Source organism: Cyprinodon variegatus, unplaced genomic scaffold, assembly GCF_000732505.1.
Source record: "Cyprinodon variegatus isolate N-32 unplaced genomic scaffold, C_variegatus-1.0 Scaffold41, whole genome shotgun sequence".
Classification (NCBI taxonomy): Eukaryota; Metazoa; Chordata; class Actinopteri; order Cyprinodontiformes; family Cyprinodontidae; genus Cyprinodon; species Cyprinodon variegatus.
Window position 1 is genome coordinate 1925315 of NW_015150494.1, and position 21802 is coordinate 1947116.

The following is a 21802-nucleotide window of genomic DNA, read 5'->3' on the forward strand; positions in this document are numbered from 1 at the left end:
CACACAAAATTAAAAACAAGCAAACAAGTTCAAAAACAAAACAGTAAAATAACCATAAAACCACACAGATAAAATACTAACTAATGTTCATAGGCTTTTTTAAATAAAAATGTCTTGAGGCCTTTCTTGAACGCCTCCACACTCTGTGGGACCCTAAGGGACTCTGGGAGGCCATTCCAGAGTTGTGGGGCAACTGCCTTCCAGGCAGTTGCCCCACAATATATACTCTAAATAAGAAAATCACAATTTTAATTTTAATTCATTGTTAATAGCCTGTTAAGATGAATGGTTGCTCTGTTTAATTAAATGGCTGAAACACACTTAAAGTTTTGAAAGATACATATTTGTTGTCGTCTTACGCTCCTCTTACTCCTAAATACACTCTTTAGTTAAACAAAGAAGGAATCTAATTGGTCCTGATTTGAACACAGAATCATTGTCCTCAAAAATTTTATGCTTCAAATTTCTTTCTTAACTTAATTTGCTGCTTCATAGTCAGAATACTTTTTTTTGGGCGAATAGATGTGGACTGCAGCACATCCATCTCTGAAGTTATGTTTTTATAACTTCAGTTGAAATATGGTGATGCCCAAATGAAAAAACATCCAGACTAACAGGAGAAGTTATCATCTTGATGACAGAAACTCCCTCTTTTAAATTCCAACATATCTCTGAGCAAAACCTTTGCAGGCGTTTGGATATTGATGTAGTGGAATATAATCTCTGCTGACAGTTTTTGCAACTTCATCCCTGTGTTTACTAGAAAACCAAAATACCTGATACAACCAGAGAAAATGCATCCACTGTTCACCTTCACAGATGAGTTCACACTCTTAGATGTAGGATGTCTTTTTTTGCACCAAGTTAAGAGATCAATCTTTGTCCTTGTCACATATTCAATGGTAGTATTTAGTCACTATTGTTTACTGTGTTGTGAAAACATACAGCTTTCATCATTAGCAGCTTTAATCCTGAACGGGCCTGATTAATACCTAACCTGTTGAATCAGCACCTGTCTGACGACACGAAATAGACCAAAACAATTCAAAAGGGGACTCATGCAAACATGCTTAACATTTTAGAGCAGACGAAAAACAGAATCATTAACATCTTTCTGTCTGTCATGATCTGGGTGCTGATGACTGACCTGATTACCCATGATTCCCTAGCAGGATTCCTCGGATTGGTCCTCGGGTTCTTGCTGCATGCTGCCTGTGTACCAAACCTGGAAGTGATTCTTGATACCGTTCTTAATTTCCCTTCGGTACCTCTTCAGATCTCTGATCTCCTGACTCTGAATCCTTAGCACATCCTTGACATCGGCTTTGGTTTCACCCTTTGGATTATCCTGCCTTCCTTCCTCTGCTCAGTTCTGATCTCCTTCCTATTTTCAGACCTCTGGGACTTCAGCGTCTGGGATTCTCTGGGCAGCTCACGCTGCGTCTTGTTAGCAGCCGACTTGCTGGAACAAAACCACATCCTCTGGGCACTGACTTAACTTTAAGACCAGGGTAGTGTCTCACACGTTCATTATCATCCTCCACCAGGTAGCCTCATAAACTGTGTTCTCTCCCTGCAGAGGTTCCTGTTTATACAACGACGCCGTTCTCTACAGTTTTGTGAATATTTTGTGAAACCTAACTCTCTCTCAGTCTCGAAAACTGGATCCTCTTATTCTGATCCTGACACCGTCAGTATGGAATGGGTTATAAAGCCACTGCTGAGGATTTCAGACTCTAGTGAACCTAACTGAGAGTTATTATCCACAAAATATGAAAGTGTGATGAATTTATTTAGGAGCTTAACTAAAAAATATGTAAACATTTTCTGTGAAGCAATGTAGAAAAAAGGGAAGCATTACAGAATTAATAAAACATGGCGGTGGTGGTGTGATGCTGATTTGCTGTTTTGCCACCAAGATTTGTAACTATTATAAATGAGCCAATGTTTTTACTCTCTTTCAAAAAATCTTAAAGAAGAAACCAAACCATCAGTTTTCGATCTAAGGCTCACACTTGGTTTACGCAGCAAGACAATGATCCAAATCAAAGATATACCACAAATTGGCTTAAAAACAAACAAATGAATGTTTTAAAGTCATGCAGCAGACTGAAATCTGATTGGGATGCTGTGGCTTGATCTAAAACAGGCCTTTATGCTCAAAATGCTTGAATCTTGAAAGAAAGAATCCTAATAACCTTTTTATTCCAGCTTGGTATCATTAAAAAACTACATTTTGAATTGATTAGTTGTCTTTGACTGGTATCAGTTCTGTTTTGATGATGCCAAACAGAAAAAGGTTTAAAGAATAAATTCCACTCTAATGAAATAAATATTATTTATCCGTATGCTGGTGAAGGTTCTCAGTCATCCAGGTCATTGTCATTCCAAAAAATAAAAACAATCCACTGGACTTGGTTTCCAAATGCATCCTAAGGACAAACCCCCCAAACAAAATATAAGCGGAGTGGTGTATGCAGTTCAGTCCACTGAGGAATTCTCTGATCTTTATATTGGAGAAACCAAACAACCTCTCCACAGACGCATGGCCCAACACAAAAGACCGACCTCCTCTGGACAAGACTCTGCAGTACATCTACACCTTATGGACAAAGGACATTTTTTGAGGACTAGAATGTTCACATTTTGGATAAAGAAAATAGGTGGTTTGAGAGGGATGTGAAGGAAGCCATCTATGTTAAGAAAGAGAAAACAACCTTAAAAAGAGGGGTTCCAGCTTTCAAAAACCTACAATCAAGCAATTGAGTTAACCCCTTCCCATTATCATTGCAGCCCCACCCCCTTTAACGACCCCCCCTTTCAGACACTTAGGCCCCGTCCACACGAAGACGAACCCTGGCCTAAACGCACAAATTTTTCACCAAACCAGCCTCTCATCCACACGAAGCCGGCGTTTCGGGGGTCTGTAAACGATCTTTTTTTTATTCAGCCTTCAGAGTGAGAAGATTTCGAAACGCCGTTTTCGCGTTTCCATCTTTACGCTCTAACCGCATTTTTTTTTTTACACGCATGCGTCATAGCGTCGCCTCTAAACACGCATGCGCGACCAGTATCACAACAACAATGGCGCCGTTGCTGCTAATGCTACTCACCCTGCTGTCGGGCTTACAACAGAATCTTCTTCTTCTGGAATATCTCCAGGAAGAACGGAGCAATATCGACCACATAGTTCAGCACCTGAATTTGACTTAACCACGAAAATGGACCCGCAGGGCAACCATGTATAAATATTAGTGCGCATGCCCAACATTTCGTCGCTTATTTTTGCTTTGGCACCACTGCGCCACTTACAGGCCTGGCATACATTTTGCAGCGTTTTCATGCATTCGTGTGGACGCTCACATTTATTTTACGTCTCCGTCTTTATGACAAACGTTTTGGAAAATATCAGCGTTTCGTGTTCGTTTTGACTTCGTGTGGACGGGGCCTTAGAAGGGTATAGGGTATTGCAGTCTAACGAAAGAAGCCAAACGACCCCCATTCCAAATGGGTGGACCCCTTCCTCTGTTCCAATTTTCATGTTTTTAAAACACAAACAAGTTTTTGTTGGGCTACTGCATAAAACCTAGAACTTAACACTATTCCTGACATTTTCAATTGAAAAGCTTCCTGGATGGGAAGAGAAACATCTTCAAACAACAAACAGTGGATTGTTTTCATTTTTTTGAAATTTATCTGTAGCACCCCAGGGGACTGTTCTATCAGTATTCCCTTTATGTACCCCTAAGACTCCTGTCATCTCCAAATGATGTAGCCTCGTGAGACCATCCTGATCTTGCGAGCTTTCAAGATTTCACTCGCTAATCAGTCTGGAGACTCTCCGTTGAAGAAAATTTGGAGCCGTTCACCAAACAAACGTCCAATCAGCGTTGGCTTTGAGGCGGGTTGAGGTGTGACGCAAAGAGAAGCGCGACAGTTCAGTCTAAAGAACATGGCGGCTTCAGCCGATGAAACTAGCGTTAGCGTGGATATCGAGCAAGTTTTATCGGAATTACAGAGTATTTCTTCACTGAAAGAAGAGCAAAACACTGCTCTGGAGGCTTTTCTCAGAGGAAAAGATGTTTTTGCTCTTCTCCCGACTGGTTTCGGCAAGAGTTTGATCTATCAATTGGCTCCTCTTCGTCGTCGCTCTGTTAGTACGTCATATGCTTCGTTGATCTGATTGGTTCATTTGGCCCGTCTATCACCAACATAGGCCAATCAGCTAACCAGTATTTTCGCCTCTTCCCAAAATTACTTCAACGGAAGGTTTCCAGATGGATATGCGGAGCAAATCCATCTGGCGGAGTCAGGTTACAAATGATGCCCCTAACACACAAAATGCTAACATTAAATATAAAAGTTCACATGCAAAAATAGAGGGCTGCCTCAGAGCCCAAAGACTCAAATTTGAGTAATAGTTAAGAGCTGCAGAAACTGGGTTCTGAACTCTTTCTGGGATAACATACCACAGCAGAAAAACGAAAGTAAAATTTGGATCATATCAGAAGAATATTAATATAGATAGATAGATATAGATATAGATAGAGTGTGATTTCATGGCAGACAATTAATCAAGTTCAACAGTAGTTTCTGGTCATTTTCTCAGTTTTTCTACACAATTAAGTGTTACTGTTGTTCAGAGAGCCAGTTTCTTTGGAGGCACCTCCTTTTATAAGCAGGCTAGGCTAGATATCCCCTGCAATTCTAATGAATAGCTTCAAAATATTGAAGACAGTTGGTTGTATGTTTTCCAAAGTTTTCAGTCCAGAGTTCTGATGCATGTATGTGGAAAAGCTGCACGCTCCACAGTCTCTGTATGCATGCACTTGTTATTGTTAAAAACAAGTACAAAAGAGCAAATTTAATCATTTATATACTTGAACTTTGGCTGGATTTTATCAAAACTCCAACTCTCCTGGAAAGGGGATTTGTATTATTGTCCCATAGTGTACACAAAGCTCTGTATAAGATTCCCCCAGCTTCCAAGCCAGGAAGGTGATAGGTATCCACTGACAGCCAAAAAATATAAAAACTCCAAAAATAGTCTCTCCTTGACTTAATCTGACCACAGCTTTGAACAGCGAACCAGTTACAGAAAAAGAGCCAATCTTTGGCCATGGTCCTGGCCACAAGGGTTGCATGATACATTCTAATAGAACGCCTAAACTTAAATGATGGTCTGAGGTATGGTTACATTGAAATGAGCTGGCAGTGAGTTTTTCAATCAGAATGTGTCCATACGAGGCCCATATGAAGCCAATTTCATGATCGAGTACAGTGAGGCAAAATTCCACAAAGCAGATTTATTTTCACTATGAAGGTAGTCCAACTAAAATGGAAATGCCTGAGAAGACAGCTGAACGGGTGAGTATTGGTGCTAGTTAAAACAAATAGGAATCACTGGCACAGGAACCAGGCCAAAAAATTACAGCATCAATATTTATTTCACCAAGGGACGAAAAAAGGCAAACAAAGCAACGTTCGTACAATTTTATGACACAGCATGAGCTTCTTTCCTGCTTTTATGAGTAAGGAGGGGGGTTATTAGGGTATCGGTAATGTACTTCAATGAAACGGACTAATTCTTTTAGGACTTTTAAACCGGTTACAGGCTTTCACCAACTGGCTTCGATAACTCCTATATCGGTTTCAACGCTTGGCTGGCCTACACCATGACGCAAAATAAACACCCCACACATTTTCTCAAGAACAGTTCAGTTATGTCTTTGAGTGACTTGGAGAGCTGCGGCCCCCTTTGTAAAGCAAGGAGGGGAGATATGTTTTTCATAAAAGAGCCATTGTTGCTTTAAAGCGCTCCAAGCTTACAATTGAAATATCTATAATCAGTTTGCTTTCTGGATGCCACATGCTCTGCGAGGGAGAAAAGAATTCAAGCAGGATGAGAAACAACAACATCCGAGCTGCTCTTTTTTCGACTGGGCAGGGCCAGCTGCACAAGCTTCAATCAGTTATGGACACTCATCTTCTTACATAAGAGAGTGCCAGAAATAGAGTTGATAGATTTCATATGAGGGCATCCAAAGGTTTTTGCGATAGACAAGCCATGAAGCATCTGATGAGGCGCGTGTCTCGCCACCAACAACAGCAGCACCCGGCAGTGAGAACGACACATTTCCCAGCATTAGTCATTCCTAGGAAAAGCAGAAAAAGGAATTTTCACTCTGGGTGGTTCTTACCAGAACATGGGTGAGGACAATCTTGATGAGCGGTGCTCCCGAATGGTTCACCAACAAAGCTGGTAAAGGCTCCACTTTCAGAGAGATCAGGCAGCTTGCTACCTGTATCTTGTGATCCTTGTAGTCTGCTGCCTCGGGAATCCTGAGATACCAGACAGGAGAAATATTAAGATAAAGAGGCAGAAAAGCAAACTAACAATAAAGGAAAAACAACAAACTACCGAAATGCAACTGAAAGCAATCTATCATATACTCTCCAACTTTAAAAAAGTTTCTAAAAGTGATTATTTTTTTAGTTTTACATGCTTATTTTCAATACACAACCTATGTAAACATTCAGCACATTTTCCAAAGAATATAATCTTTCACATCCTTCAATTCAGTTTATTTCCATAGCGCCGATTCACTACACACGTCATCTCAAGGCACTTTACAGTTCACCAGATCATCCAGTCAAATTGATTCAAAGTTTTCTATCTAAGGAAAACCAGTTGATAGCATCGACTCATGGACTCGAAGGCAATCCCTTAAACTCAGCATGCTTGTAGCGACAGTGGAGAGGAAAAACTCACTTTTAACGGGAGGTTCAAGGAGCTTTCATTTAAATCATCAGTTTCTTTCAGTTTTTTGTCCAATCTGAAAAAGTCTATTGTTTTTTTTGACTGAGTGTCTAATTTTATTTTAACCAGATATTTATCACATTCATAATTAATTCCCTCTAAAACTTTACATAAATATAACATTTCAGTAGGACTTTGTATGCTCAGATAAGGAGTAAAACTATTGTATCATATTTTTAGTTACTTAAAAAAAAAATAATCAAATAAATAAATGTAATCTAACAAAAACTTCCAACTGTTTTTAAGATTCTTTTGTTGTTTCTGCATTTTTTATTTTCTTTTATTTATTTATTTATTTTTTTATTTCTTATTTTTTTCCTACTTACTTTGATTCTGTTTTATCTTCCTGTATTTTAATCATGTAAAGCACTTTGCATTGTCTTTGTACTGAATTGTGCTATACAAATAAATTTGCCTTGCCTTGCCTTGCCTTGCCTTAAGAGTAAAAAGTATTTGGTAACCCCTTCCAAACCAATTTCCTTTTTAACATAAAGCTCATACAAGCAGGCCCTCCAGTGAGAATATTTACTCCTTTCTGTATATTACTTGTAGTTTGAGCTCCAAATGTCACGATAGGTTCAAATGATCATGTGTACAAATAAAACTAACCCTAACACTAAGACATTACATAAGACATTACAGATTGTTCCATAGACAAACATGTATTTTGGTCCATTTCCAGAAAATAGTCTACATCAACACCTCTGCATCGTCTCCAACATTCCTGCTGCCTTTTTAGCTTCTTGGTGTTATTTTTGGCATAATGATATAATCTTATAACATTCTTTTGGACAGACTCCCTCCAAGTCCATCAGTTGGTGGTTGTCTGGGGAATTTCTATATATTATATTCATTCTGTTAAATATTCATTATTCAATATTCACTCTATATCATCAGTATTTTTGTTCTGCTCTTTTTTTCCATTTATACTTGACCCAATTAGTTTAGTCTTTATTTATGTCAACACGAGCTTTATATAATGTGATTATTCTACGATTGCTATTCTTATATTTTTTTTGGATATAATTCCCTTCTTTTAAAGACCCGGCCTGTACTGTAGTTTTATTATAGTTTCTCATCAGAAGACAGAAACAAATAAATAAATAAAAATTTCACGATTTTGGGAAGTGGTGACCTAGTGGTTACAGCATTGCACTTGGGTTCCAGATGTCCTGAGTTCAGGCCCCACATCCACGGGATCCCACTCTGGGTCTCTAAGCAAGACCCTTAACCCCACACCGCTCCCAGGGCACCGCACAATGGCAGCCCACTGCTCCCCATAGGGATGGGTTAAATGCAGAGAGTTAATTTCTCCAGTTTGAGATTAAGAAAGTTCAATTAAACAAATTAAAATGAAGTATCTTTTGTTGCACTGCTTCTCAAGAATAAATGAAAATCATAATAAGAAGTTTGTTGTATTCAAAAATGTTTTCTTTCAGTTTGTTTGTTCATTTTTATTTAATTCAGTTGTTTTTTTGTCTCTGTTTTCACAGGATTCCATTTTACATTCACCATAGTATTAGAAAGGTCTCTACTAGCACATGAGTGCCACACGCAAGACTAGAGAACCAGGACAGTAGCACTGAGATGGGAGTTTGGCCATTAGTCTTTATAATGAATTGCACTGACAGCCACTAGTAGCTCTTCAGCATCATCTGATATGTGACATTAGGACCATACAAGTTCCTCTCTGAAGATACAATGGATTTTTTTAAATCCACAGATCGAAAAAATGGTCTGCTTTATTGTGGTGTTAAAAAGTAATCACACCCTTTGGATATTTTGTGAGGACACAGCTAGAGATTCAATGAATTTTATAATGTTTTAGACCAAATACATGATTTTCAAAGCTTTCACAACTATAACTCTTAAAAAGCATTAGAAAAGGTCATGTTCAGTCACATTGAATCAATGCTTTGTGGCGAGTGTGAGATGCTTTGTAAGAATTAATCAATTTTTTCCCGACACTTTCATTGGATGTGGGGCTAAACTTTCACTGTGTCACTTGGTATTTTGAAAAAAAAAAAACAACCATACAGGCATCCAATTGTAACTCTAGCTATATGTTTAAAAAAAAAAAACAAAGCAAACCCTCTACAGCATTTTACTCTTATTTTATTATATATGTTTATTGTCTATTGTTTAGGCTCTGTAGTCCCATCTGAACAGGGCAATTAAAACCTCTAATGATTAATATTAATCTCTTATAATCTCTTTTGGCTTTCCTTCATCCATGGTTTTCTTTTAACCAACCCTCCATAAAGGCACATTCTTCCACCTTATCAGACTGTCTGCAGCTCATCTAGAGTAACATATGCTTATACTAACTCGTATTTCAACTTCTCAACTATCTTATTAGTTTGGCTTTGTTTTAATTATTAAACTAAACCTATTAGGCCTCAACAGAAGAGCGATATTGGTACCGACATACTGGCTGGCCAATATTTTTGGTCAATATATGTGTTTTTTCTTTGTATCTGCATTTGTAGATAGATGCATGCATACATTTAATAAACTGCTTGTTTATATTGAAGCACAGATGCTGTTTTCCATTCTATGACGAATGTGGTGTTCATCATGGTCAAAGCATGTCAAGTAATTTTTTTTTCTCATACCTTTTCGTTTTCATATCCAGACATTTGTAATACTAAGCTTTATTGCAATTTCAGAATTAATCTTGGAGAGCTGAGAATCCTTTTTCAAGATCAACATTTTGTACTTTGGAAGATTTGTTCATGTAAAAACCAACTTGTTCTGGTTCATAAAGATTAACATGCTACAATATATTTCATGTCCTCTATGTGTTGATTTGTACCTGACCAAAAAAAAAAATATGTGTATATATATGTGTATATATATATATATATATATATATATATATATATATATATATATATGTGTGTGTGTGTGTGTGGTTAAAGTATAATGCAAGGTAATGCAGTTGGGTTATAACTAGAGATCGGCATACAAACATCGAGGAGCTGATTTTTGCATTTTTTTTTGTATCGGGATAAGCACATTTTTGTATTTGCCAATTCTTCAGTCCATTTTTTTTTCTTCTTCCACTTTACAGTTAAAAAGCGGTAAACTGTTATATTGTTTTTTTTTGGTGAAACAAGAAAACAACCATAAACATTCCAAGCACTATGAATAGCAAGACACCATCACTTTGATTTTGGTTTAGTTTGATGTAGCCTGACTGAGGTCATACCACACTTGATAAACATAAACACGGCAAAGTAGAAGTCTCAAGACGATCCAGTGATGTGACAATAACTGAGAGGGTGGTGGCAGTAGGGGAATAGATACGGCACGTTAATAGCAGGGTGTATCAGTCACTGGAAGCTGAGTGGTGAGATGAGAGATAGACAAAAAGCTCAGATAAGCCCTTGGCTCCAGGCTTCAGCTGCTATGAGGTTCAGGAAGCTTAAACCCGTTGGACATGATTTCCCACACAGTTAGCACAAAGAAAGGGGCTTGGTTTGGTTTTCTTTTAAATAGCTTGAACTTGTAAACAATACCCATAAGTCGAAACACAAAAGCTCCCCCCCCTCCTCTTACCTAGTCTTGACTGGGCTGATTTCTTTGTAGTACTTATGCATGTTGTGGTAGAAGAGGCCAACAATGGTGGTTTGAGCTGGAGAAAAGAAGCAGAGTGTGAGCTGTAGAGGGGAATGTTCAACAAGGCTGCTAAAAAGCTCACAAAGAAGGGAAGTTAATTAACGCTGCATTGCAACTGCACTCTGGCACCATCCAGCTAACAGGACATAGTCTCACAGAGGTGAAAGGGTTACAAGGAACGCTTATGAAACGTTCACACGACTTCAGTGGCAGACCGGGAGGTCCGGTCCCCCTCCCCTTTGCTGACCTTTCCCTCAGCCCGGTTCCACCTCAATAAAGCGGGACAAAAAAAAAAAAAAGAAAGAAATTGGAGGAAGTTCCTAATCACCATGCTCTTCTGGTTAAAGGTCTTCCAGCTGAAACCCGCTGAGAAGGACAACAAGGGCCTGCATATGTCGAGCAAATGTGCATTAAAAAGTTCATAGAAATATTATTCCAGGAAGAGGTCTCAGAGCAAGTCTTGGTTTGCTTGTTCAGCTCTCCAAAAGAAAAGAATGAAAAAAAAACAAACACCTTCTAAACACTTCAGTGCTTCACAATCTCTGTGCTCTATTAGGACACAAAGGCCACACTTTGAGCGTTTTACACTGCCAGGTACTCAGGCCTATGACCTAATTTGGCCCTGGCTCTCGTGTGTCATGCTATAACATCGATTCCATTTCGATACGAGTTTGTAAATGAATTATTTAAACAGTTTATTTTTGTGTTCGTATGCCAGAACGCTGCATGGAGGAGCCAGATGGAGCCAGGGGAATCTGACCTGAACGCAAAGTCGAACAAACAACGTTTTAATGCCCGCTCTAATTACTCCTCTCCCTCAGTCCACTGCAGGGACTCATTTTTTTTAATGACGAACCGAGGTGGAAAAAAAGAGCAACGTCTTTTATTCCTTCTGTTTTAAATGAAAGGGTAACTACCTACATTAAAATCATAGGTGGGTTTCTACAGGGCACTATGAAGGGCATCTAAGACTGCATGCTGTTAGCACTCTTACAACTCTTATATTTAATGTTTAGTGGTAAAAATAAAATGGGAAAAGACACCCTGTTCATCATAAAAAAAACTAAAACTAAAACATGACATTAAACATGAACATGTTGTAACTTTTACACTTACTCTGCATTGTAAATGCCTCTCCGGGTACCGAGATGTAATTTTTCCCCTGTGTGGGAAAGCGGTAATGTGGCAGATGGAAGTTCTGGGACAGTTTCATCAGGGAGTAATCTAAATGGGATCAGATTTTGGAAAGGGAAAAGAATTGAAAAATAAACTTATAGGCAAACAATAAAAGCCAGTGTGTTTTATAAAAACAAAAACAAAAAAGCGGTCCATGTAACACATGGAGAGCTGACATCTTTCAGACCTGCAACCAAAGAGGTTCCCTCCATGGAAAAGGGAGAGCTAGAGCTGGACTCCAGGTTTGTCACCATGTGTCCCATCACTACATCCACAGTATCAATCAAACTGCTGACCACCGGGCCGGACTGCTGATGATCAACAAATACAAGAAAAGAGGTCAAAGCTGCACATTTTTACCACCTGGCTTTAGTTTGTAAGAATTATTTATATTTTCCACAGAGATACATAAATAAAAAGCCTGTTTAAAACATGTTGTAGTCCAGTTTAGTCAAATCAGCTTTACAGGAAAATATTTTTTTTTGTTTTTTAGTGTCACAAAGGCAGCAACCTACAAAAGTATTGATGCAGTTTTGTATTTTACGGGGATTTTAAATGCTAATCCTACGGAAGAGGATTAGGGCCACTGGAAAAAAAAAGTTAACTGATTTTTAAATTTTATTTCAGTTTAACATGGGATGTCAGAATTCTGACTTTTTTTATTGTCAGAATTCAGTCAGAATTCTGAGATTAAAGTCAGAATTCTGAGAAAAAAGTCAGAATACTCAGAAAAAAAAAATCAGAATTCTGAGATTATAGTCAGAATTCTGAGATTATAGTCAGAATTCTGAGATTAAAGTCAGAATTCCCATACTAAACTGAAATAAAATTTAAAAATTAGTTAACTTTTTTTTTTTTTCCACTGGCCCTAATTCTCTTCCGTGTAATCCACCCCAAATATTACGTACAGTACTTATAAAGTTGAGGGGAACTGATACACGATTGTAAAAATGTCCTTTATTGATCTCACATTGGAGAAATTAACTATCTGCATTTAACCAATCCCTTTGGGGAGCAGTGGGCTGCCATTGTGCGGTGCCCGGGGAGCAGTGTGGGATAAAGGGTTTTTCTTATCAACCCAGAGCAAAGGCAATGTGATTTAAAGTGTGCTTTTCCTCTTAGAAGGTACTTGCAACCTTCTAAGAGGAAAAGCACACTGCTCTAACACACTAGGCCAACACTTACCCTGTGACTCTGCCCTTCTTTCCCAAACTCTTACCACCATGTTTTACTGCCACAATTACCCCATTGTTCGGCAATTAACGTATTTCTATGTTTCCCTGCTCCTATGGTGGGTAGCCTAACAAATTCTGCGACATGTACTGATCATTCATTAAACTAAAGGCTATTAAAGAGATTTAATTACATACACAAATACTCCATTTGCTAATTGAAGGACTTCTACAGCTGATTGGTTGCATTGGTTTTTTCTGTTTCATAGTTAAAGTTGTTGACTAAACAGCAGATCTACCCTTGTTAGATTTTCATTTATAACGTATTTAAATTACCATAAATATTTCCCTTTCACATTGTATTTATTCTCAACTTTGTGTTTTATGTCTGCTACAGAAGCGGAACCAGGTTTCATATCATATAGACAACTTTAAAGGTATGTAGTTAGGTTATTTGACATTTTTTTAAGCTATATTCCAGTGACTCACTCTGGTTGCATACTGTACAATAATTTTAAGACAAATTACAGCGCCCTGCTAGTGGAATATTTACATTTTTTGCCTTTCATTCTATGTTTTTGCTTAATTTAATGGTAAATTTTGCCTTTCTGTGTATTTTTACCATGACAACATCTTGTGACTAGGATTACGTCACTGTGCACACACACAATTGGTCAACAAGCCGAAGCAAGAGAGGTGAGCGAGCACGAAACTCCCATCTTAGTTGTAAAAAAAGGAAAGGTCATTCATGCATCTTTTGCATCTACTTAAGCATATTTAGTTACTTAAACACAAAAGTTTCATGTCCTTCCCTGCAAACATAGACAATTGTGTTAAATCAACTAAATATGCTTAAGCAGATGCAAAAGGTGCATGAATTTTTTTTTCAGTAAAGAAGAGGTTTAATTTGAAGGATATAACTGGAGTACATGAAAGTTCAGGAAGCATTGTTTTATTGCTGCAAGGTAGACGGAAGTACATGCTAATATTGCTACTGGTGTTAACGATGCTTTTAAGCTTTATCCTCAAAGCTGTTGGGTTTCAGTAAGACATCACAACATGGTTGAGACTTATTTACTAGCTGCATCAATGGCTGCCATCTGGCTTTCTAGTACTTCAGCAGTACTTCAAGTAGATGGCACCATGTCAGCTCATTGCACCTGGTGCTGAGGTTCTATTTAGGCTCAAAAAGGAAGATCAAAACAGTATCAAAGCAGAGACTTGCAGTACATAGGCATATTTTATTTTAACCAAGTGGACCTTGGTTCTTTTTGGCATAGGAATGTAATGTGACAATGTACCTTTAAGTATGCCAGTCCTGTAGACTGACTTACTAAACATTTGGATTTGATTTTAAGCTACACTAAAGTCCTGACTTTTACTGTCACCATTTAAAGCGCCTCTCTTGCCAAATATATACAGTTTTAAAAGTCAGAGTCAATGACCGCTTCATTGTTTTGGCTCTAAGTAACCATCACATTGGTTCTGCTTTATTTTGTCATGTTTGGACATTAAACAACAACAGAGTGGCGTCATTTACCTCTGGTAGACCTGGAGAGGACAGGACTTCTTCCACACTGTTGAGAAAAGCCTGGATGGAAGAAAAAGGACATCATGGAACTGCTGCATCATCTGCACATGGGTGGTCATTGTGTCTGGGTGTGATCTCAGTTTGAAAGTGTAATTATATTTGTTTTGCAACGCGCTCCAAGACCTGTGTGAGGTTGTTGGCAGCGTTGTGAGGAATTGTCCTGTTGGGCAGTGTGCTGAGGAAGTCCAGCACAGGCAAAGTGCTAGGACCCTGGGAGCTTTGGACCAACTCCTGATGACTGCTGCTGACAGGAGGACTCACTTCAAATGCTCTCTGCAGAGACAGAGCAAGAAAATGGATGTGGAGGAAGTTTATGAATGAACATAGAGCTACATCATACAGTAGAGGTTTAGGGACTGAATTCAAGGAGAACCCTATGGAAATATAATTTGGTTTTGCTCATTCTGTGGGTTAGAAGAATCTATTTTCATGCAACGTAGAGCAACTTTTTCTACTGTCTTCTTGTTTCTGAATATTTTTTTCCTCTCCCATAGCTTTGATAAATGCCTCTCTTCACATCTGTTCTCAATATCTTTCTTCTCAACTGTTGACAAAAAGAAAACAATGCCTGGATGAGTAATACACTGTTTGTGCATATTGCAGCAAAATACCTATTCTCACTCTTCTGTGATGATTTGGTGTTTATTGTGGTCAAAACACTTGGAATAATTTTCCCATACCTTTACCGTATGGGAAGTACAACATTTCCCTTCGACAAATGTTGAATGTTAAGCATAATCATGATTTCAGAATGTGCTTTGGAGCCAAGGATAGTTCTGCTCAATCAGCATTTTGTACTTCTGCAGGTTTGGACATGTCAAAGTGGATCAAAAAGAACAAAACGACTACAATATGTTTCAATTAAACTATGCGTCAGTTAGCACCCGCCTTGAGAACATTTTGGTGCCCAGTTCGAAAACCAAAGATTAAAAGGGATCTTCTATAATAGAATAGAATACAATACAATAGAAAACCCCTTTATTGGTGTTTACAGCAGCAGAAAAAGTATAGAAAGAAATGGTCACACAAATGTGGACCTTAGAAAAGTGTATAAGAATAATATACTAGTAAAGAGTTAAAAGATAAACAATAAAATACTGTAAAGTGTTTTTAACAAAATAAAACTTTGCATCTGGAGAATAAATAACCAATATACAGCTAAGAACATTTTTACAGTAATGGATATTTGTGTCATGATCTGCTCTGATAGCTGGCCTTAATTGCTCATTTCACTCACCTGCCTGGTTCTGCTCAGTTCTTAATCATATCTGATCTCATCCATCTGTAGTTTCTGCCTTGTATTCAGTTCAGCCCAGCTATTGATGCCAGATCATTGTTTGCTTTCATTTTGTTCCCTGTTTGATTTCTGTTAGTGTCCTTTCTGTCAGTTTTAGGTTAATTTCCAAGGTTCATGTTCAAGTCAGGAGTTTATCTTTGAGCCCATGTCTTCAGGCTAGTTTAATCCCTAACCAGTGGTAAGAGTGTTTCAGCGTTTCTCGAGTGATTCTGATTTCCTGATTCCGTTCCCTCTCACCCACTGGCTGTGTCTGGTCTGCTCGCCTGAACCTCTGTTAGACTCCTTCTGGATTTTGCCTTCCAGGTGTGTTTCTGTATGAGCTGAATGCTCGATGCACGGGACTCTGAACCTGCCTGAAAGCTCTGTGGATTCCTGGAAGTCTGATCCTGCTGTTGCTGTTTGGGTGGAAACCTCAGATAGAGCGGAGGTTTCCTGGATTCCTGAACTGTTCCTGCCTGCTCTGTCTTCCTCTGACCTGGATCGGCTTCCTGCAACTTATCTGGAGCTGCAGCATCAGGGATACTCTGGGTGACGCACATCGCTTCTGGTTGTCAGCCCATCGGCTGGATCGTACCCCCTTCTAGGGAGATGGACTGAATTGTGAAACCAGGTAAGTGACTCACTGAGGTTATCATCTTCTGTCAGATGATCATCGTCACGTACCTGTGTTTCTTTCCAACAGAGTGTGTCAGTGATTGGGCGGTGCCCCGCCCCCCTCCTGCAGCCGCCACGAGTCGCAGATCCACAGTAGCTTGCTTCGTTTCTGTTCTGTCTGTTTTTGTTTTGATGTTTTTAACTTTCCTACTGACTGTCTTGCCTTGAATACTGGGTCCATCTTTCCCGTTTATGACAATTTGAAAATAGCAGCAACATCAGAAATGTGCAAAATTACAGCACCGTGTTATTTAACTGACTAAGGTAGAAACTCTGCAGAATCTGCATGAATGCAACAACTTATTGAAGGTTGTAGAGTCTTACAGTGGCTGGAAGGATCTATGATAACGCCCCCTGGTGCATTTAAGGTGCAGCAGTCTGTCACTGAAGGAGCTCTTCAGTTCTGCAACAGCTTCATGCATGAAGTGGGAAACAATATCCAACAGAGATGTTAATTTAGTTAGGATTGTTTTGTTTCCCACCTCCTGCACTGAGCCCTGAGGGAATCCAATCACAGAGCTGGCCTTCTTGATCAGCTTATCCAGCTGCTTTCTCTCGGCTACAGATTAGCCACTGCTCCAAGTGACAGCTCCATAGAAGATGGCTGATGCCACAATGGAGTCATAGAAAGTGTCTAGGAGCGCCCCCTGCACTCCAAAAGACCTCCGTCTCCTCATCAGGAAGAGTCTGCTCTGACCTTTCTCACACAGAGTCTCAGTGTTGAATCCAGTTTGTTATTCAGATGAAGACCTAGGTACTTTTAATAGTCCACTATCTCCATGTCCGTTCCCTGGATGTTCACCGGTGTCAGTGGGGTGGATCTGCTTCCGCGGAAGTCCACCACTAGTTACAGTAGAAGTTAATGTGGTTCGGTTATAACTAGGAACCAGAGAGACATCAAGAACATCTTATGATCTGCACTGACCAAAACGTGAAAGCGTTCAATTTCTTAGCACATTCGGGAGCCATGCCTTAACATCATCTGAAGAGCATGCATTACTTCTCTATTTGTTACTTTAATCTTAATGTTTGGCTGGATTTGATTTTTTTTTTTTTGTTTAAAATGAGACTTGTGTAACATTTATCTTTTTTTTTTTTTATGTAAATGGGGAAAGACGAGCAATATTGGCCTTAACAAGCAGGTCCAAAAAAAATAAGCACATGATATTGGGGATTGGTTAGATTGATGTCAAAATAATCTGAATCTTCCTAAAAAAAACTTGCACAGGTTGATTCCTAGTTACAAAAATGGACATAATGAAACAGTGTTGGGTCATTTTCAATAATCTTAGAATGATCAGGATTCACTTTTTTGCTCGTTTCGAGTGTCATTGGACTAAACCGGGATTATAACCAGAATCTACAAACTGGAAAGAGCACAGTTTTAAAAATTTGATAAATTGTTTTTTAATTACATTTAGTCAAAAAAGTTATTCTGTTTTTTCTCAATTGGTCACAACAATTATCTAAATACAATGAAACCAATATAGATAATAAAATAAAATATAAAGACATTGCAAGCCAAAGTTACTTGGCAGGGAGAAATTTAAGAGAGACTGGAACCTGTTGAAATCTAATATTTCGACTCCTATGCATTAAACTAATTTTTGATTCAACACTGGCACCCAGATAGCAGGGTTTATCAGAGATATGAAAAGAGTGAGGAGTGAATCGTCTGACCTACAGTCCTGACCTCTGCCCCACTGAACACTAATTAGGTCGAATATGCAGTTTCAGCTAGAGCGACCAACACATGCATATTGGCTGACATGCTAGAAAGGCTAGTAGATGACGGGACGCCATCCCACAGCAGTGTGTGACCAAATGGTGGGAAGAGGCGCCAGGCTACTGTTCTGCCACTGCTTGTTAAATAAATACACTCTTATATTGCCTGTTTTTTAAACAGCACCAAACAATCCAACAGTAGAATAAGCTGTATGGCTTTGATAGAGAGGATTTTAAAAGTTTTTCATTGGCGTGATCCCCATTCACAGCTCTGCTTCTCACCCAACAAATAAACCAACTATACAAATGTGCTACCATTTAAAGCTAAATAAACTTGTTTTAAAAGAATAGGATTCATGCGGAAAAAGCTTTGTTACAACAACAAAATAATCAACCAAACACCAATTTCCTGACATTTTGTGCTAATGAGTTATCCAATAATGTTCTGTTTCCATGGGTTTAAAGTATAATTCAACACAGATGCCCTTTAGCCACTAGGCTGGGCCTGCATTTATCTTGCAGTGCGCAGTGAGCAGAATGTTAAAGGAGGAAAAAAAACATCTATTGCTCTGCCAGTGTGCTCTGCAGCAAAATCTTTGCACTCACTAAAGATCTACATAGCAACTGGGAAGTGGTGAACCTGTGGACATTCATGGTCCTTTCATATTTAGTTAAAAAAATGTTTTTACAAAACATCAGGATGTTTTGTAATTTTTGTTGAAATATCAGGATGTTTTGAATGAAATATTGTTGGATTTTAACAGTAAATATAACCATTTGTCTGTCATGGGATTTATTTAAAAGTATTATTTTCCAGGAAATATTATATAGAAACCTGAAGCCTGACTAAATAAATCTACATTTTGTCATTTTTTAAAAAGATGTATAAAACCTGGGGATAACAGGAAGGGCCAGAGGAATCTGATTTAGACAGATGGTTAAAAGAGGGTCAAATGCTGGTAAATGAGCTGTCCTGTTGGCATATGTGTATTTATTTTATCTCTTTTTATTCTTATTTTTTTATCTTTATTATATTGTGTAGTTGGATGTGTGTATATATAAAAATAACTGGAGCGTGTAACAAAAGTAATTTCCCTCTGGCATTATTAAAGTATTTCTGATTCTGATTCTGATTCTGAAAAGACAATTCTATAATGTATGGAAAACAGCAATGCTATTAACTGTGAGAAACTATAAATGATCACTAACAAAGAAATTTCCTCTATTTAAATCAAAGGTAACATTCTTTTAGTTTACTGTAGGTATAAACTGAAAAAGGAACAAAATCACGCAAAGGAAAACTTTGGAGACACTTACATCTGTTGTTGCAGTTGTGGGGACATCCGCAGCGTTTCCTTGAGTTGTGGTAGAAACCATATCCTGACCTAAAAAAAGAAAGAAAAAAGCTCTTTTGAAGCTCACAGCAACCACCTGACTGTTTTTCTGTTTATCTGATCGTCATGTATTTTTTTTCAGTATACGTTTTCTTTCCTTTTTTGTTATTTGGTGCTTTGGGAACCTAACCAGATCTGGCTGTTGCTCAGTACCTGGATTTCATCAGCATGGAGCCTACGTTCTGATTGCAATCACCAGTCATGAAAGAACAATTGCCAGACCCAGAGACTTCCATCTTTATTAGACTCGAAAGATCAAACACATATGTTGCCACTACAACGTTTACATAGTTTCTATGTCAATCAGTGAAATCAACTCTTACAAGCTACCATAAAATAGCCATGTTTGGATGTGTGTTAGGGGTATAAATCTGAGCTTCTTTGATTTAAAGTAAGATTTAATATAATCCTAGAGTCCTTGAGAACTAAAAATAGATATTGTTAGAAATAACAGTCAGGCTCTTGGTGTCCAGAAATGACCTGTGAATTATATGGCTTCTGGAAATATTTTCAGGGAAGAAAAGAATAGCTCTGGGCATATTTTAAATGCTTCACACATCGCAGCCAGCTGTAACACTCTACATATACAGCAACCAATCACCCTTAGGAATCAGCAGGATTCAAACACAGATGGTTACGAATCAGCTTACCGTACATATCATATTGCAAAGAGAAATTCTAAGACAGGGGTAGATTTTTTTTCTTAATTTAGATTCACACTCCACAGAAAGAGGTTATTTTTAAAATCTCTCTCATCTCCATTTATGGTCGTCCACTGACCAGAGGAGGTAAACAGAACAGAAACATTCAAGAGTGTGGAGGTTTGCTCCTTGCATGTTGTTACTTGTCACATTAAATTAAAACGATCCGCCTTCTTCAACTCAACGTGCCTCTACACTTGGATATATACTTAAAAGGCAGAAGTATTTTAGCTGCGGACTTGACTTGTGTAGGATCGGAGGAGTGTGGGTGTGTGTATGTGTGTGCAAGGTTTGTGTTATTGTTGTTTTGTCTAAATGTCATGGATGAGAATTGGTATTGTGAAGGAAGGAAGCTTCATTTTAACCCCCGTTTCCTCTGGGTGAGAAGGGAGGAAACATTTTAATAAACGTGACCCGCAGTAGCATGACAGGAAATACTTTTCCAAGAGAGCATCTTGTCCTACCTACAGCTGCAGCGTAATAGAGTTGGATCTGGCGGGGTGTAAGGGCCCTACTCCAGATGATAAATTCATCGAAAGCCCAAGTTGCATAACGACGGTGCGCCCTGTTGTATTCAGTTTTGAGGATAACATCAGAGCTGATGTCACCAGGGTTCTCTGAGGCACTGCCGGATGGGTCGGCGTTCAAGAAAGTCCCATTGATGTAAACTTTTAGACCGTCCGTCTTTGTCCAGGTGAACAGAACATTGGTCCAATATGGGCCTAAAGGAGAAAAAATGGGACGTGACAAATTGTTCATTTATTGCAAGACTTTTATATAAGACCGTTTAATGAAAACACTCCTAGATAAAAGATTGAAAAAAGTTTTTATATCATGATGTAAAATCTGTATTTCCAAAACGGCTTCTTTCCCACTACCATGCTGAATGGTTAATAAACCGGGGAAAAAAAGCACTGAATGTTGGAACAACTGTAAATCATCGCTCAGTCTTATGTTTACATTGGATCACCATGTTTACGTTTTATTTTATCACTGCTGCACTTTAAGAAATGGAAATGTCTTGAGAGCTGTACCGAATGAAATTTCATTTTGTATACACTTTGTGTACAAAATGACAATAAAGTTTAGTATATAATTAAAGTCAGATTGCTTACACGGCAAAAACATTGAAACTCTTAACAGAGCAAAAAATATTGTTTACAGATGGAATATGTGAAAACTATTTTCATAATTAAATAAGTTTGTTTTATATTTTTATAAATGAAATAAAACGTTCATTGACAAATATATATAAAAAAAGAATAGTTAAAGTAATTTTTTGGCATTTCGTTTTAGTTCATATATGGTTCTGTTCTCAAAAATGAGAGAAAATGCATGTTGACGCTTTCTTTGTTAGGTCCAAATCAGGTCAAGACACACAGAATTGGATCCTTTACTGTACTTTGGTATAACAATCCCATTTATTTTTTTAATTCTACTTAGCTGTGATCCCCATCATGAACAAATCAAACACAGCCTATGTATATGATTTAATATAATCTTACACAAATCATTCCCCACTGTGAACTTTACATATGTGTGGGCTAGCCAGCATTAGAGACTCGTAGACTCACTCACTGGTATATGATGATTTATAAGGCTATTCTGCATCTGCTCCCCTCATACCTCTGTGAGTACATTCAACCAAGAG

General features: G+C 38.3%; 1 protein-coding gene across 2 annotated transcripts in view; it reads right to left on the reverse strand.

The window, feature by feature from the left end:
* Positions 1 to 21802, reverse strand: part of adgrd1 (adhesion G protein-coupled receptor D1) — a 63032-nt gene that overhangs the window by 31701 nt on the left and 9529 nt on the right. For both annotated transcript variants that reach the window (XM_015370125.1, XM_015370124.1), the window contains 8 exons: positions 20616 to 20873; positions 19374 to 19441; positions 14504 to 14653; positions 14330 to 14380; positions 11805 to 11928; positions 11558 to 11665; positions 10382 to 10457; positions 6201 to 6342 (listed from right to left, as the gene is read on the reverse strand). In XM_015370125.1, coding sequence (XP_015225611.1) covers positions 6201 to 6342; positions 10382 to 10457; positions 11558 to 11665; positions 11805 to 11928; positions 14330 to 14380; positions 14504 to 14653; positions 19374 to 19441; positions 20616 to 20873 — 977 coding nt within the window. The remainder of the gene's footprint in view (positions 1 to 6200; positions 6343 to 10381; positions 10458 to 11557; positions 11666 to 11804; positions 11929 to 14329; positions 14381 to 14503; positions 14654 to 19373; positions 19442 to 20615; positions 20874 to 21802) is intronic.